General features: G+C 33.8%; 1 protein-coding gene across 17 annotated transcripts in view; it reads right to left on the bottom strand.

The window, feature by feature from the left end:
* The window catches only part of NRXN1 (neurexin 1), a 716,955-nt gene that overhangs the window by 473,540 nt on the left and 225,634 nt on the right, over positions 1–17,781 (bottom strand). For all 17 annotated transcript variants that reach the window (XM_032185606.1, XM_032185602.1, XM_032185608.1 and 14 more), the window contains one exon: positions 1–202. This exon is cut by the window's left edge and continues 100 nt beyond it. In XM_032185606.1, coding sequence (XP_032041497.1) covers positions 1–202 — 202 coding nt within the window. The remainder of the gene's footprint in view (positions 203–17,781) is intronic.

Below are 17,781 nucleotides of genomic sequence, written 5' to 3'. Positions count from 1 at the left end.
TTAATGACCAAGGAGACAGCTCCATTTTTCAGTGCAAGATTGACATAATCAGCTGATTTTCCTGTGTGAAGCATCAGTCCATTCCTCTGAAGTGTTTTAAATGAGAGAGTTATTTCATCACTGCTACTTTGTATGGGATTCTGAGATAAATCATAGCAGAAGTATTCTGATCCCTTGAACGTTGCAATATACTCTTCTTTTCCTGGGGAAACATAAATAAATATATAAATAAATCATTGGCACTTACTAAAAAGCTGTTTTCATTTATTATTTTTATATAGCTATTAAACTATATAGCTAATTCAACAGTATTACTGTAAGCACTATATCAAAAAGTGCTTATATCATTTAAAACACATAAAATCCATGAAGTAAAAAAGATAACTAAGATTTTTTATGAACATAGTATTTTCTTACAGAACCTTTATGGGTACAATTAAACTTAGAAAATATACTGCATCAACAATGTGATCCGGAATGCATCTAAACACATAGCATTTACCTGAATGCGCAAATTAATATGTTATTTCAGTCAAAACCTGGATCTTTTCCTTCCTCACCCTCACTAAAATCACAGTGTCTCAAAAGGAATCAACCTAGATATCCTGAAGTGCTTTGGCCTAAGGTCTTGAATAACTACAAAACATTTATTTAAGAATATAACTCATCCAAACCTACATTTAGTACCATATCAAATAGCAAGTTAAGATGAACTAGTAAATAAATGTACTTTTACTAGCACGTATGTGCCATACAGGGTATTTCTTAGATTATCCTAAAGGTGATTAAGAAACACAAAAAGGACAAGTGTAGTCTCAGACTCATCAGAAAAGTGTAACAACATATATGGAGATTATGTTTTCTCTGCAGTCCTTACAGACAAATATATATACCAACCTTACAAAATTGGTACAGTGTTTGGAGATATGCAAAGTCAGAATTTGTTTATGTTTAGTTAATAAAAAATGGTAGTAAAAATTCAAAGGAAATCTGTAAATATTGGAGTAGTGTAATGATGGATACAAGTATGAAAATCTGAGGATGTCAAATTTCATAGTATGTAAGAGCTATAAACTCAGGCTCCAGAATATAGTTGCAAACACCAGTCTGTAATACCATCAGCACAAGACCCAAACGTAAATACATGAATAAAGGAGATAATAACAGCATGAATTTAAAAGAGAACAGTTAATGACAGAGCAGACAAAAAGCAGGTGTGAGAACATAGGTTTTGGAAAATTCCCCAGGCATATCTGTCTGCTGCTGTTCTATCTCATCTGCTTAGGTCCCCCTACACTAGACTGGAAAAAAAAAAAAAAAAAAAAAAAAAAAGCGCTAGATATTTGCAATGCCTATTTTACTTTCAATAGTACAGCACTGTAAAATCAGATAAATAGGACTCCAGTGATTACTTTTTTGTTGAACTTTTTTTTTTTTAATTAAAAATTAAAAATTAATGGTCTACAATTATTTTGAGGTGCTATCTTACTGGTTTGATGCAGCTATTTTGAGTTGTTTTTTATAATAAAGCAGTAGGCAAATCCTATTAGGCCATTATATGTATATGTATAAACATAAAATTGTAATAAATAAAATAATATATATATGAAGATATTTATATATATAATATACATTTAAAATGGTCTAGTAGCCTCTACTTATCTAATAAGCTCCACATAATGACTAAATCAGGCTTCAGAAGTATCTTACCCTAAATAAAACTACTAGGATTTGTAAAAGGAAATTCACACCTGGGTTTACCAAGCTAAGCCTATTTTGTAATTAAATACTTTAAAAAATAAACAAACAAACACCTCTATGAGTACCATTACGGAGGGTTTTCCCCTCTCTTTTGCTAGCGGTGTTCTCAAAAGATACAACCACCAAACAAAAAACCCTAGTTCTTCTAGTGATCTTGAGTTCCAGATTAAGTGATGTTCCCTCTATTTTAACAAGCAGATGATGATACACAATATACAGACTGCTTCCTACATTGGCCATTCCTTATGTACCATAAATATGCAGTAGGTGATATGTATCATGAAAACGTTGCTACATCCTACCCAGGCTTCCTATGGTCTGTAATATTCAGAGAACTGCTACCTCAATGGACAAACACTATCACGTTTCTAGGGAAGAACTCAGATAAATATAGGCTTAGAAATATAAACAGTTGCATGTTGAAGGGTTACAACATAACTGCTGTCTCACCCTCCCAAGCTTTAGGAGAACAGCAATCCTGAGAAAGACTTTTTTTTTCCCCCCACAGGCTCCATTCTGAACAAAAATTACATTCTTACAGGAGTTCTGACTAATGCTTATTATGGAGAAAAAGCAGTTAAATTAGTCTGGTTTTAAAAATACCTTTGGCATTTTTCCAGACTTCTTTTTATCAAGCATAAGTTTTTTACATTTAGGACAAATTTTACCCCCTGTCGAACTTGATTGAAATGTGAGTTAGATTTTACTTACATGACTGAGGCCAAAAATCAGTCTGTTTAATCTGTCCAAAAATTATTTATTTATTTATTTATTTGCATAGCCAAGAACACAGAAGCAAGAAAATACCTATTTATCATCCAAGTCCATCAGAAACAGCAGGTCAAGAGACATAGTGCAGATATACTCTTAAGGACATACAGAATTTGTTGTATCCATTCTCCGTGTCTTAAAAAGGCTCAGTCTTGTGTGTAGAACCCAACACTAGACTAAGAGCCCTGGGCCCTGGACCCTAACATGTTTCAGTAGAGGAGGGAAATCATGGCTCATTTTGTTTTAAAAAATTTACAAACAATGCATTTTCTAGGGTTTCAATACACTAAGCAGTGGACCGCATGACTACCATGCCTCCCATTTAATGAATAGTTAATAAAAGAGTAAAATGCTCAAGAGCAAATTTATTTGGTATGGATGCTTAATGCAAAGGCATACTAAAACAGCATGAATAGCTGCACTGAATAGATGATAAATCTTAAATGCAGCAACTTGGGACAGAACTACATCTACCACGTATTTAATGACTCAAACACAAAAAGCTAAAGAACATAAATGAATCAACATGCAGTATATTTATGTATAAATATTATGCAATATAAACTACTTCTGTAAAACCAGATCACTTACACAGATGTGAAAATGAATAGAACTGTAACAGCATGCCAGGCACATTTTTTAGAACTTCCCCAAAGAAGGGCCTGAAGGAGCAAGCTCATTCAAAAGCAAAATTACAGTCTCATATTGTAATCAGAACCACAATTTACACAGACTTTAAAAAGCCTTTTAAATGTTGGATTGACCTTGGCTGGCTGCCAGACACCCACCCACCCAGCTGTTCTCTCACTCCCCCTCATCAAGGGGACAGCAGGGGTAAATAAGATAGAAAAGCTTGCGGATTAAATAAAGACAGGGAGATCACTTACCAATTACTATCACAAGCCAAACATACTCAGCTTGGAGAAAATCAATTTCATTTATTGCTATTTAAATAGTTTTGGAAGGTGAGAAACAAAAACAAAAATTAAAACAAAGCCTTCTCCCCATTATTTTTTTTCCACTGGATCAACTTCATTCCCTTCACTGTTTCATTCTTGCCTCCTCTACATCTCCCTGTCCTGCCCTGAGGAGTACAGGGGGATGGGGAATGGAGGTTGAAGGCAGTCCACACCAGCTCCTGTGCGCTGCTCCCTCCTCCTCAGTCTTTTCCCCTCTTCCACCATGTGTCCTCTCCATGGGCTGCAGTCCTTTAGGATAAATTTGCTAAAGCATCAGATATTTCACAGGCAACAGCTCCTGGAGGAAATATCCACCTGCTCTGGCATGGGGCGCTCCACAAGCTGCAGAGAAATACCTATTCCAACACGGGCTGCAGTTAAATCTCTGCTACAGTAATTGGAGCATCTCCCTTCTTATTTTCCATTTTCCATTCCCCTCCTTCTGACAGGTAGTATTTTGCCCTCTCTTTAATGCTTTTAGAAGCACCAGTAATTTGGCTGATGGACTCAACTTTGCCCTGTGGTGGGGCCATTGAAGCCAGCTATGTCTACCATGGACAGTCCTGACTTCTTCTCAGGGAGGTCACCACCTGCAGCTCTCCTTGCTACAGACATCCAATACAGAGGTTAACATTTATGTGTCTATTATGTTATCTTGTAAGTATTCAATTATGTCAAGAAGTTTAGTCTTGCATTTTCCTTAAGGGAGAAAATAAAAGGCCAAATTAGTAGCCCTTTACCTCTTCAATGGAAAAGGAAAAAAAAAAAAAAAAAAGAAAAAGAAAAAAAAAAAAGCTCAAGTTGTTATTGGAAAGATCAAATCAGCTTCACAGATTGGAAAACATCTGTTGAATATGGGTCCAATCTGACTAACTTTCAGGAAGATTACTAATGGCAAACTATGGATTCTTCTTGTTCTGCAGCATCTTCAATCAATATAATGATGGTATGTACACTGCTTAATTCACTATTTGATCTCTTGCCCATTTCTTGCAGCTTCAATAATAAGGTCTGTACTACTTTTTAGTAATGTCACCGAAAAAAAAGTCATTAAATGATACATATTATGATGTTCATATAAGCTATTTAAACAAATGTTATGGAAATACTGTAGTGCTTTCCTTCACATTACATGTCATCACTTCGACACATGAGCTGATCAAAATCAACGTGTGTATGAAGGTTCTCCCAATTCATATGGCAGAGACTAGAATGAAGAGCACTACTAAATAATCATGATTTACAACATTGGGATGATTAGGTATCCCATTTGGTGAATTTCTGTAAAGAATTTGTAAAGGGAAGTTTAATTTAACCACTAATTTTGGCAAGAAAGTGGCATGTAAAGTTTGAGTCTGGAGTGTTGGGAGTTTTTAGCATATCTTTTTCTTTAGGTTATGCTGAAACATTTAATTTTTAAAAAATCTATTTGGCGTTGCATCAAAATAGCATTATTTTGTTTCAAAACTGGCCTAAATGGGAAAAATAAAAATAAAAATAAGAAATTAAAGTCAAAATTGATCATAACATTTTATGTCAGAAACATGTTTTGGTTGGAAAAAAATGCAGAAAAAGCTTATAATTTCATACTTATCCCAAACTCTTTTTTTTTTTTTTTTTTTTTTTTTTTACCAACCAAAACAAACACGTCCATTATTTGCTATTTTTACATTGTAGGGTTTCATTTTGCTTATTCAGTTTTCAGAATTCATTGTAGTATTACCACATGGCCCCTGACCGCTCTGACATTGCATTGTAAATCCATAACAGGACTCCATTAGGTTATGATAATAGTGCATCAGAGCACAGACATATATCAATTAGGTCGAATCCATACTTCAGATAACTGGGAAAGTTATCCAACAACAGTGTGTTCACGCATTGTAGTCAGGAGACAAACCCTCCCTTCTGCGGGATACAAGACAACTTCACCTTCAGAATCTCTACCTGGCTCACCAGTCACTCCATCCTCTGGCATTTCATATGCATTTCATATCAGAAATGTCATGCATTCAAATATGGTCAGAAAAAAAAAATATTCTCACTTGGACAAACACAGTACATCTCTAAAACACAAATCTAACCAGCTGTATACAGATGCTGTATAATACTTGCACAGCTCTACTACTTCAGATCTAATTTGGAAAATGTATACAATACTGCTTTGTAGGCTTACCAACAGCATTTGCTCTAATTTGAAGTCAGTTAACACCACGTTCACATCATGATGTTAGATAATGTCACGGTTTTTGATATTGTAGTCTTGTCTTAAAATATCTAACTGGGATCATGGATTACTTTGCAGAGTTGGTAGTTCTTCACATCAAATCACTTTTAACATTATAAATCTTCAAATGCAATTGAAGTGTTTTAAGATAGCATCTACAGAAGGTAGCATTTTAACAGCTCTAATAAAAACATTGATTAAGAAAGAAAAAAGCAAGCAAAACCCATAATTTAGCTGAAGGTTCTTGACTATATAATGTATTTCCTTATTTGGTAGCTTTTGTATTTGACAGTCATTTGGGTAAGTGTGAAGGTATATGATATGCTAGATAAACATGGACAAAACTACTGCATTCTATAAACCTAATTACAAATAAATAAATAAATAAATAAATAAATAAAAATTCAGCTTTTCATGCTTAATTCAGTATGTTCGTAGATCTGTTTCATTTCTGTTTCATTTTCTAGTCTAGATTCTTCACTGTTATGGAATTCACCATTTATCAAATGCTTATCAAAATGTTCTCAGTAGCAACAGATAATCAGAAATTCAGTACTGCAGTGTACAAATATTCCCCACCATCTATCTTTGAAAACATATTATCATCAATCTTTCTCATTAAAATCATGTTAAAAACTTACAAATCAATTCAAACTTAACAATCCTGCCTTCTATGAAATATTCTGTCTGAATGGCTAACAATAGCAGTAGTGAAATATAACATGATAATATAAGTTAAATTACTTTGCAAACAAATACCTGTCAAGATGTGTGTGTCTTTTTATATTTTTAAAGAAACAACTTAATGCAACAGTGGGTGCTAAGGGAAAAGGCAGACATCATTGTAAGGCCATCTTGATAATTTTTGATAAAATGTGGTGATTATGAGAAACTAGAGGAAAGCAAGCATCACTCCTAACTTCAAGAACAACAAGAAGAAAAATCCAGGAAGCTACAAATGAGTCAGCCTCCCCACGATCATCCTTGGGGATAAATAAATGTAAATTCCTGAATGAGGATACAAAGAAGACAGAGACAGACTCTTTTTCAGTGATATACCCAATGCCAGGAAAAATGGTAATGAGCACAAACAGGAACATGAGAGGTTCCATCTAAACATCAGGAAAACATTCTTTATTGTGAGTGTGACAGAGCACTGGCACAGATTGCCCAGAGAGGGTGTAGGGTCACCCTCCTTGGAGATATCCAAAAGCTACACGGACCTAGGCAACCTGCTCTAGGTGTCCCTTCTTGAGCAAGAGGGTTGGGCCAGATGACCTTCCAACTTCAACCATCCTGTGGCTCTGTTATTGTTCCTGCATCACTCATCCTTAAAAACATAATTTTCCATGTTTTTGTTTCTCCTCACAGCAAAAACTTCACTCTTTCGTCAGTAATACTAGCAACCTCAACAAATTACTTGCTGACTTGGCAAACCTCAGTGACCATTTCACTATTTTATTTCAAAAGGGAAATCAAACTTCACCTATAGTCCAAGCATGTTCCAGCTGCTGCTACAGAAGCACTTGCATTTCTTTTTACACTAGTTACTATGTTTTCAGTAAAACTCATTCAGTTGAGCTTGCTGATGTAAATGGCTTTTAGGAAACTAAGGCCAGAAACACTGAAATGATTCAACAACATTTTGGTAAATAAGAATATTCACTTCTGGTATCAATACTTAAAAAATAATATTTGTTTATTTATTTATTTTTCTTCAAGTGAGTTTCACTGCTATTAATAATGTGACAGAAAAATGGTCTCAGGGTTTGACTAGTACCTAACAAGATACTCATTAGTCTCTGTCTGGTTACTCAACTAGATACTCATCACATTTTCCAGTAGGTGCTGCCAGTGAAGAACTACTGAAGAACTCTTTCACAGGCAGCTGGTATTCATGAAAACACACTTAGTGTTATAGAAGAATGAAAACTGCTGGTTTCAAACTGATTGAAGGGTGGGAAAAGCATATAATAACTTTCCAATGGAAGTATCTTAACACAGCTGTTTCCATATAGTTTGAAGAGACATCTATGGTGTGAACTCAAATAATAACTTTGACATTATTCTTGTTTGGCCAAAATGTACAAAATACAGAAATTGTGCAAGAGGAGGCAGTCATAATCCATCTCTGCATTTCTCCAGACTTCAGAGTAATGCACTCCTCATGAGAAACTAAAATTCCTCTCATGATCACTTAGATTCAAGCTCAGTCATCTTTGCCCTCGAAAGAGCATTGAAAAAGTGATGAGAAACACAGCAACTGCAATGCTGTTTGCCATACCTGGCTATGAAATGGGAAAATAGAAGGTAAAAGAACCACAGGTATGCCATTGTACAGTTTCAGTGTAAATTAACAAAGACACACACACACACAAAAAAAAAAAGGGGGGGGGGGGGGGGAATTGGCTTACAGAATTGTACTGCATTTTGCTTTGACATTTTATAAGACATATGCAAGTCAAAATGTTTTGTCCAAAAGCTGTAAAGCGTTACTGTTAATTAACCATCCCAAGATCTTGTTGCTGGAACATGTTCAGAGAAGAGCAATGAAGCCGATAAAGGCACTAAAAATAAGACTCATGAGGAATGGCTGAAGGAACTGGGATTGTTTAATCTGGAGAAAAGGAGGATCAGAGGAGTTGTGATCTCTACAACTACTTGAAAAGAGGTTGTAGTGAGGTGGGTGTTGGTCTCTCCTCTCATATGACAAGTGATAGGATATGAGGAAACGGCCTCAAGTCGCACCGGGGGAGGTTCAGATTATATATCAGAAATAATTTCTTCATGGAAAAAAAGGTTATGCATTGGAACAGGCTGCTCAGGAAAGCAGTAGAGTTGCCATCTCTTTAAGAGATACATGGATGTGGTGCTTAGGGACATGGCTTAGCGGTGGACTTCATAGTGTTAGGTGATGGTTGGACTTGATGATCTAAGGGTCTTTTTCAATCTAAATGAGTCTATGATACCAGTATCAACTCTCTAGTTCTACCATGCAGATGTAGTCTTTTACTGTTATTAAGAAAAGCATTTAGAATGAACAGATTCAACAAAATTATTAAAATATATTTGTATGTTTTATATAAGCAGTTATAATCTATCACTACAGCATTTCATAGCACCCTTTTGTTGTTTTTAAAAGCAAGTTGAGAACAGACTTTATTAATAATGAATTGTGTCTATTGATGGGTGTTTATTTATTTATTTTTTCAAATTATCACTTAATGACACTTAGAGAAACCATTAAAAATGCATGGCAGTCATTCTAGCCAGCATGAAGTGTTGCACTTCATTTAATGATTAAAATGTAATTACCTACATAGAAAAGCACTAGATAATATAAACCCAATAACTGAGTATAACATGTTTTCATTATGAATTCTGAGTACTGTAAATTATTGTATATTACCGCAGTTACAATCCCAAATAGCTGATTATGAATATATAAAGACATGGGATCTATTGGTATCATAGAAAGACTTCAGACAAGAAGCATGTCTCATAGCACGCACAAGCGCAGGAAGCGTATATTTTTTATTTCCTTAGAATTTACCTTATTTCCCACTAAAATCAACAATAATTTTAATATTCACTGCTCTTGAGGTTCATTTAGGTTTTTAGGGTTTGATCAAATGTCCAGACTACTTCCACAGGCTTTAGCAGATTTCTCGTAGCAGATTCTGCACTCCTATATAAGCACTATGTTTAGCTTTACTGCATGTGTAGCTTACTTCCTGGCAGTATTAAATCACAGAATAAGTCTGGCTGATTTGATAATAATTTGATCCCGTACCCTTGCCTGATTCAAATCAAATGCATACCACTGGATGCTTTGACCTTATTATGTATCAAAAGTAATAGGATCACAGACCAGAGAAATAAAATCATCCAGACAGGATAAATCAAAGTTATTTGATAATGACTACAACATTTCTTTAAGGAAAAAGAAACCAGAAATCTTAAAATAAGATTATTAAACAAATTTCAAGGATCCATATCATGTGACAAACCATTATTCAAACAATACAAACATATAACTATACAAACAATAACTAGTGAAGTGCTGTCTATTCTATTGTCTACCAACCAAAAGAATTATTTTCAGAGGAAATAAGCTGAAGCCATTGATAGTCTATTTCTAAAAGCCATATTCCTGCTACAAAATCTCCAAAATATTAAATATGGGCTGAATAAGTGAATTATTCCAAACCAGAGTCTAGTATGTTGCCAGATGTACTGTTTTGTGCTCCATTTCATGGTAATTTAAAATTCAAAAATTTATCTATTGTGCCACCTTCTTATTTACAGTCTTCCACAGAGTAGTGTAACTAGGGAAAACTACACCAAAACAGCATGTAAACAAAATAATTAACAAGGATGCCTAATACTACAAAGCAAGGCATTCTGAACTGCTACTTCTGTAGTAAACATCAAAAGCTGGAAACTTCACAATAACAGGAAAATAATGGCTTGCCATTACACAGAGGGTCTGCACATGGATGCATGACTGAACCCAGAACTATCTCAGGATGCATCATGCACAAGGTTTCTCAGCAAACTGCCGTTTGAGAAGGCCAACCTAAATCCTTTCCTTAATTTATCAGTCACCGGACAGAAAATTCAAATATAATGTATTTATTCTCCAAATTTTATACCTAAATTTGTCCTCAATTTGTTTCCCACTTGCATAAAATAGGTTTTCTGCGCTACTTATATAAATGAATCACAAAGGCATTCGAAGAAAACAAATAAGTACTGTCTGCTTAACAAATTTAATATTTAAGTACAAAACCAAATTATATAACAGCAAATGATTAAATTATGATAATGCCAAAGAAATTATTAGTTCAAATGGAGTACAGGTGTGTACTTCACTGATATGGGTTGAATTTATTTGAAAAAGTATTGACGTTGCTATAGATGATCAATTTTCTGTTCCCATGTCATTTAAGCACAGATTTTATTTATTTATTTATTTTAAACATGAGAATCTCACACTCTTCCTTTGTTCTTTTCCAACAGCTGTTGGCCTACAGAAATCCTGTAAGAGAAGTCCTAGGAAACAATTAGAGGAAGAAATGAGATTCATCATTTCATGAATCTAGGAACTGGCTCCTGTTTCTTCACAAATTTTGCTCTCCCTGGCTCTCTCCCCTATTAATACGGCATGACACTGAAAGGAATACAGGATGCTGTAACAGATTCTCTATCTGGAACTGAAATTGCTGTTGAGTGTCTTGTTTGTCACCATACCCTCAAACATATTGTATAACCTACTGCTGTAATATTTAAGCGAACTTTGAATATGGATAAGCTTTTATTATATGTAAATCAGCAAATAAAGAAAAGTCATACTCATAGAGTGTTAAAAGCAAATAACAACACTTACACTTTGAATAGCAATTTTCTTTCTAATTTGAAAATAGCTATTGTTACAGAATGATGAGATACAGAGTATCATTCCCCCCTCTCCCCCTCCTCCCCCCCCCCCCCAAAAAAAAAAAAAAAAAAAAGTAGTTACCAGCTCCAGAAAACATTCTAAGACATGTTTTGATTTTAGTGGTCACTTTATTCTCTAATAAAGTAAGAAGGGAGGGAGAAGTAGTGCACATCCATTAGGAGTAAGTCATGACTGGCATAACACAAGAACAGAACATTTGAGAAACATGGGCAACTTATTCTGAAAGAATGTAGAATCATTTCTCTAGGATTTTTTATTAAATTATTTATTAAAAGTATTATTAAAAAAAAAAAAAAAAAAAAAGACAAGGGAAGTCAGAATTTGATTAGGTACTTGTGTTAACCAATTACTTTGGACTACCATAATCTGTTTATAAACTGTTTTATTTTTTAAAAGGATACTACAACTGAAATTGTAGGCGACAAAGATGCACTACTTGTATCCATCATAAAAATAAAGCTATTATATACCTGAGTGGACTGAAGTGTAAATTAAAATTCCACCTGGAAGCAAGGATTTAACTGCATAAATGATATAAAGTCATGTATAATACCATGTTCCAGTAGAAGACAAATTCTGTGAAAGGTTTTCTAGGTCCTGTTTTATTTTATAAACAAATCATGATTAAATTAATTGCTATTTACAAGAGGTATGAACACTGAAATGTAAGCCTCTGATCCCACCCTCTCAAATTAAAATAAAACAATGATACTTGCCACTCATGATAAATGAGTTACAGGGAACACTAGGTAATTTATCACTTAGTGATAAATTACTCCATTTTGCTAAACAGCTATTTTAGTTCTTCTATTAAATAGGCTAGATCATGTAATTTCTTCACTCATTTTCAGTTTCCTTTATTTAATCACATACATTATGCACTTCAAAAACAAATTTGCAGTTGGGTAGGGAGAGTAGAATGAGTAGGAATTTTTTAGGAATTATGCTTTTTTAGGATACGATAAGTATTAGACTGATAAAAGCTGAAAATAAACGAATCTTTTCCACATGAATAGTCATCTCATTAATAAGTGTATTAGAAAGTCCTGTATCATTTTTCCATCAAAAGAGTAATGCTTTTCCTATAATTACTAAAAAAAAAAAAAAAAGATGGCCACATTAAGTTTAAAGACATTCCTGTTGAATTAAGAATAAACTGCAATATATATATATACATCTACAGAAAATGAAATAGCTTTTACTCTACATGACTGTAGCTTCTAAACTCAGTGAACTCAAATGTTCTAAAACCAGGCTACTGTTATACAGGCAAATAAATACAGGCATCAGTTACTATGCCAAGGTACATGTTGAACTCATAAAGGACTTTTCCAGGCCTCAGAACTCCATTCCCAGTGACTTAGAAGCAAAACTGCAAAGTGCAGATTCAGCTTTCAAAGGATCCCAAGGCAGTCCTTGAGGTTTCTGATATTCTAGTCCACCCATAAAGCATTAATGCTGGATAAGAATATGCTATATTCTTATTGGTAACCTGCACTCATTTCTACCTCAAGTAATCATACAATCACACAGGAGCACAAAGGCTTTTGACACAAGATTGCTTAAAGGAATCAATCAGAGTTGGTAGAAAAACTGACAGTGCAATAGTAAAGTAACGTTTTTGTTTTTTTTTTTTTTTTTTTTTCTTTCCTCTGTAACTAAAACTCCTGCAAATGCACTTTTTAATATGTGATGATACAGGAAAGGTGGGGTTCTATTTCCCTGTCCTGTGCTGGCTCTCTTCTGCCTGCAGCATCCAGGCAAGAACTACATGAAAGACAGATGCACTTATTCATGTGAAACTGGAAAGCAGAGTGTGCACCAGATTAAATAAATAAGAATAAATTACAAAATCCATTTCTGGCCTGTTCCTTGGGCACCCGAGCCCTTTGCTGAAGGCTTTCAGTAAGATTTGCATTCATTCTTAAGTATCATTAGTAAAAACATGATTAGGAGAGGAAATCCTTAAAATTGCTTTGACTCTCTTGGTATTATATTTAATGTACACTTCAAGCCAAATAAGGCAGAGAATAGTTCCAATCTAACACGTTATATTAATTTCATCTCAAGTAGGTAGTGATATAATTAGCTAAATTATCTGATAAAGAACATCTCCAGTGCTAATAAACTTCTGAAACATCAACTGAATATCTCTCACAGTGCCACACAGCTCTACTGGATTAGTACAGCATATCCTGGGGTTTGGATGCAGTAAAAACAAACAAACAAACAAGAAGTAATGTTGAGCAAAAAACTTAGGAGTTCTAGCTGCTACAAGAAGCGCTGTGTAACAATAGGTTCTGCAGAGAGGAAGGCAGGCCAGAGACTGGAAGTGGTTCTTCCACAGGGGGAAGACCACTGCAATGTTACTATGTGTATGAAGAAGCATTTTTTAAAAAACAGCTTTGCACTGATAACAGAAAGGAATATGTAACATTTGTCTCTTTCATTTATTGTACAAGCTCTTTCATTTATCTTTGCATTTATGCTCACTAGATTAGCCACAATATTTTACCTGTAAACGCTTTCTGAATTCTTATTTATCTTGTCCAATGTATCATCAAAAATGAACCCCCCAAACATTCCTATATGCTCCTTCTCTTAATTTTTAGTATTTAAAACACAGTATACATTTAATATTTACACTGAAGTGATGAGATCTTTATTAACTGTCTGTAGCAACATCTTTGAACTCCAAAAGGTTTTTGCAAATTTAAATTGTTCACTACTCAAAAGTAATTGAAAAACAGATTTTGATTGACTATAATTTTGGAATTTATTTCTGGTTCATGAAAGAACATACTATTTTGTTTTTGCCTTTTCTTTTTTTTAAAAACTGACAAGTTTAAATTAAGATTGTAAGAAACAGAGTTTTCTCGTGAACAAAGACATAGGTTCTTTCAAAGAAAGACAAAGGTTAAAAAAAATAAAACTCCTAGTGAGTAAACTAATATTGCAAAATTAGGGATTTGGTTTGTTTTAATTTGTATGTTTTAAACAACTGGTATCATATTCTAATGTTTAATTACTTAAAGTTCAAATTACCTTTATCCAAAAGTTGATTAACGTTCACTACACCTTGATTATATTTATCATCTTTATAAATGCATTTGGTGGACAAAATTAAGAACAACACAGACATTTAAGTGACAAGTGCTGCACAGTCCATTCTTGATATGGGATAAGAACAGACATTCTTCTCTGGAATGAAAAATCAACTATGTATCAATATTTATTTTTTTTAATTTTTTTTTTTTTTTTTTTTTTTTTAAGGACACAGAAAATGGGTATTTTAGAATGGAAGTAAATGAAATATTATTAGTAAATATTTGTGTGACAATAGTGTCTCCAGATCATTACCATAAAAACAGCTAAACTGTCTCTATATTTTATAGAGAATAACAATCATGCAGTTATTTTATTTATATATTGCATATATGTTTTAAGAGACAAATTTGTTTAAGACACATTGTGTCTTAAACATTATGTACATGTGCTATTATGTAAATAGCACATGTACATAATCATGAAATAATTATTTCAATTAATATTTCAAAATCCACAAAAATTACTCATATGGCTTCCCAATATGTATAAAACTTTTATGGTTAGGATTATATTGCAATAAAACTGTCATATTTGTGATATCAATATGTGATATTCTGCCTAGAAACAGTCAGTCCTATATTACTATAGGTAAGTACAATTATTATATTCCTTTGTTTGTTTGTTTCAATTCTGCCCTCCACTCCTTTCTTTCCTCTATCTTAGATTCTGTTCTCCTTCAGAGGCCCTTCCTACTGCATGGAAATTCCTGCTGAGAGGAACAGATATGCTTCTCGGTGACCTTAGTAACCAGCAGCCACTGAGAATGCCAAATCACATCTAAAGATCAGAATAGTCTTTAACAACAACAACAACAAAAAGATCCATTGTGGGTGCAGCACCCAGATAGAAAAAATAAAAAATAGAACTAGGAACACATCAAAAATCTGGGTAAAAGGCAGGCCAATTGAATTCGAAAATAATTCGACTTTTTTTTTATTTTGAAAAAATATACTAAACTCTGATGAAATCCATAGAAGGCTGACATATCACACTGCATACTGATGTATTGTAGATATTTTTTTCTGTCTGGCATGCTAGGAATGTCTTAGGAATTACTTTACTGCTACCTCTTGCTGGTGAATTGGTAGATGAACTAACATTATTACTTATTCTTAACTAACACTCATTTTTCAGGACTATAAACACAACACAAAATACCAGATATATCTGTAATAGTTTGATAGGATAACAATTGTTTTTCAACATTCTTCCCCTTTTTGAACCTGAATCAAAATTTAGGGGAAAATATTTTGGAAGAAGGGAGTTACTTTATAAAGAACTCTGGAGATGTAAAGGAGAACATGTCTGGAGAATATAACATGAGAGTTTTAAGCAAATAATCACCATAAAGATTCATTAATTTCACATGTGACTGAATCTCAAAATCTGGGTTTACCTGATTACAAATCCAAAAGTATGTAAGCAATTTTTTGCTAATGAGCATAGACAGCTGTCACTGTAATTTCCATTAGCTTGTGAAGGAGCAGCAGCAGCTAACCTAATGCTTGTTTTCTAAAATCACAGTTTGTTACCAAAACAAATGCCTTAAATCTAAGTTTCAGAGCTCTGCCATTTTTTTTGTGAAACAAGCCTACTTATAGAGGTCCATATACAAAGAGTTCAATATGATATTAAAGATCTCAAACATTTCCCTACCTCTTTTCCAGTATGTTTGCCTAAAACTTACCCTCCTAAAGTGACAGAGATAATTTAAAGAAACTTGATGGAAGTTTCAAGTAACAACTATAAGGGTTTTTTTTCTATATTAAATACAATTCTTTCTATCTTTTCCTCCCTCCTCTTCGTTACAATATGTACCAGAACTTCACAATATGCACTCTTTGAGAGTCTTAAGACATACTATTGATACTTATTTTAAATAGACTTTAAATATTTATTAAAATCATGCTGCCTTTAAATGATCAGTAGGTTTCTTGATCTAAACATATTTTTAAAATTTTATTTAGCAATGTGTAATTTATTTTTGGCCATGAATATTAAAAAGGCCCTATCTTTGAAGGGCCATTTTATGCACGTGTTGTAAAAATAGGACAATTTCTAACTACAGTAAAGTCTCATTACCAAATCTGAGAAAATCCAAGAAAATTTCTGCAAGCAGCAGAATAACCAGGACTACATTATGCATTTATAGATTGTATTTATTTATTTATTTATTTATTTATTAATACCGACTAACTTTTTTCATGAATTCAGCATTACCTACTGATCTTTATTTTTTCAGAAGCCAGTAAGACTTTGAAAATGCTCAATAAAGAGGCATCCCCACTGAGATGTTACCAATAGCCTTTTTATAGAAGCCTGCGGTAACACTGTAAAAAATGAAAGAGGATTAGCAGAGTATAAAAATAATTGGACTCCAGTGCAATATTGACATTTTAGAGGAAAGATTTGCTGTCATGTCTGGGCCAAATTATCTGCTGGTAAATTCCACTGAAAACAGCACATTTACACCACAGATACTTTATCCTGTTATTTATGCAATAAATATGACTAATACAGTGAGATTCAGTATGGTAGATAATTTGACACATTTGAATCTTTGTATGCATCTAAAAAAACTTCAGATCTCATCTCTCAGGTGAGGGAAAGGGTCGAAAAAAAATATATAGATAAAAAGATGATGACACTGTCAGCCAAAATGTTGGCTCATTTTAGGAACATTAGACATCAACAAATAATTCCAATTCTTGAAGAATTTGTATCTAAAATAACTGTTGAATGTATTTGGATATTTATAATTACTGTACAGGAGTTTTTTTTGTTGTTTGTTTTTTCCTAGTTACAGACTCATGCCTGGGCTTATAAAGAAATATAATGAAACATTTATCCAAAGAATACTTACATGAAAACACAATCAAAAAATAATTTAACTAATGATAATCATAAAAAGAGAGAGTGAGATGATACTCAGCTGACAGTATAGTACATAACTTCCAGATTTGTTTAATCCCTCTTTTTCAATAATCTGCTAAGCAACCAGCAGGAAAACTAATCATGGAGTCTCTATCCTTCGACCACAGGTTTTGGAAACTGACATCTGTTCTCTACAAATTTTTTTCTCCCAGCTGACGAGAACAGCTCCAAGACTGCTGAGTCACTGACAGCAGAAGTCAGAGGCTGGTTCCTCTGGCACAGCTTGGACCTGACTGTTGGTCCCACACGACGACACTGTTGGACTGGGGAGCAAAGGGTAGAGCTGGATTGAATACTACAACAAAGCCTGCAAAATGCTGAAGTTTTTACATGGACTGTAGGTATAATAAACCACTTTCATTTCACTCAGAAGAAATGAATTGTATTTTTGTTCTTTCCTATAGCATAACTAAAATTTTACTTCAAATTACTCAAATACTAATGTTCTTACCAGTCACCTTCACTCCCCTCTGGCCATGCCTCAAGGGTCCCCTATAATTACTGCTCAGCTGTTTAGACACACAGCCCCAGAGGCTGGCTAGGTCTTACATTTATTATGT

This window comes from Aythya fuligula, chromosome 3 (assembly GCF_009819795.1).
Source record: "Aythya fuligula isolate bAytFul2 chromosome 3, bAytFul2.pri, whole genome shotgun sequence".
Taxonomy (NCBI): Eukaryota; Metazoa; Chordata; class Aves; order Anseriformes; family Anatidae; genus Aythya; species Aythya fuligula.
This window is presented reverse-complemented; position numbering and strand designations above follow the sequence as displayed.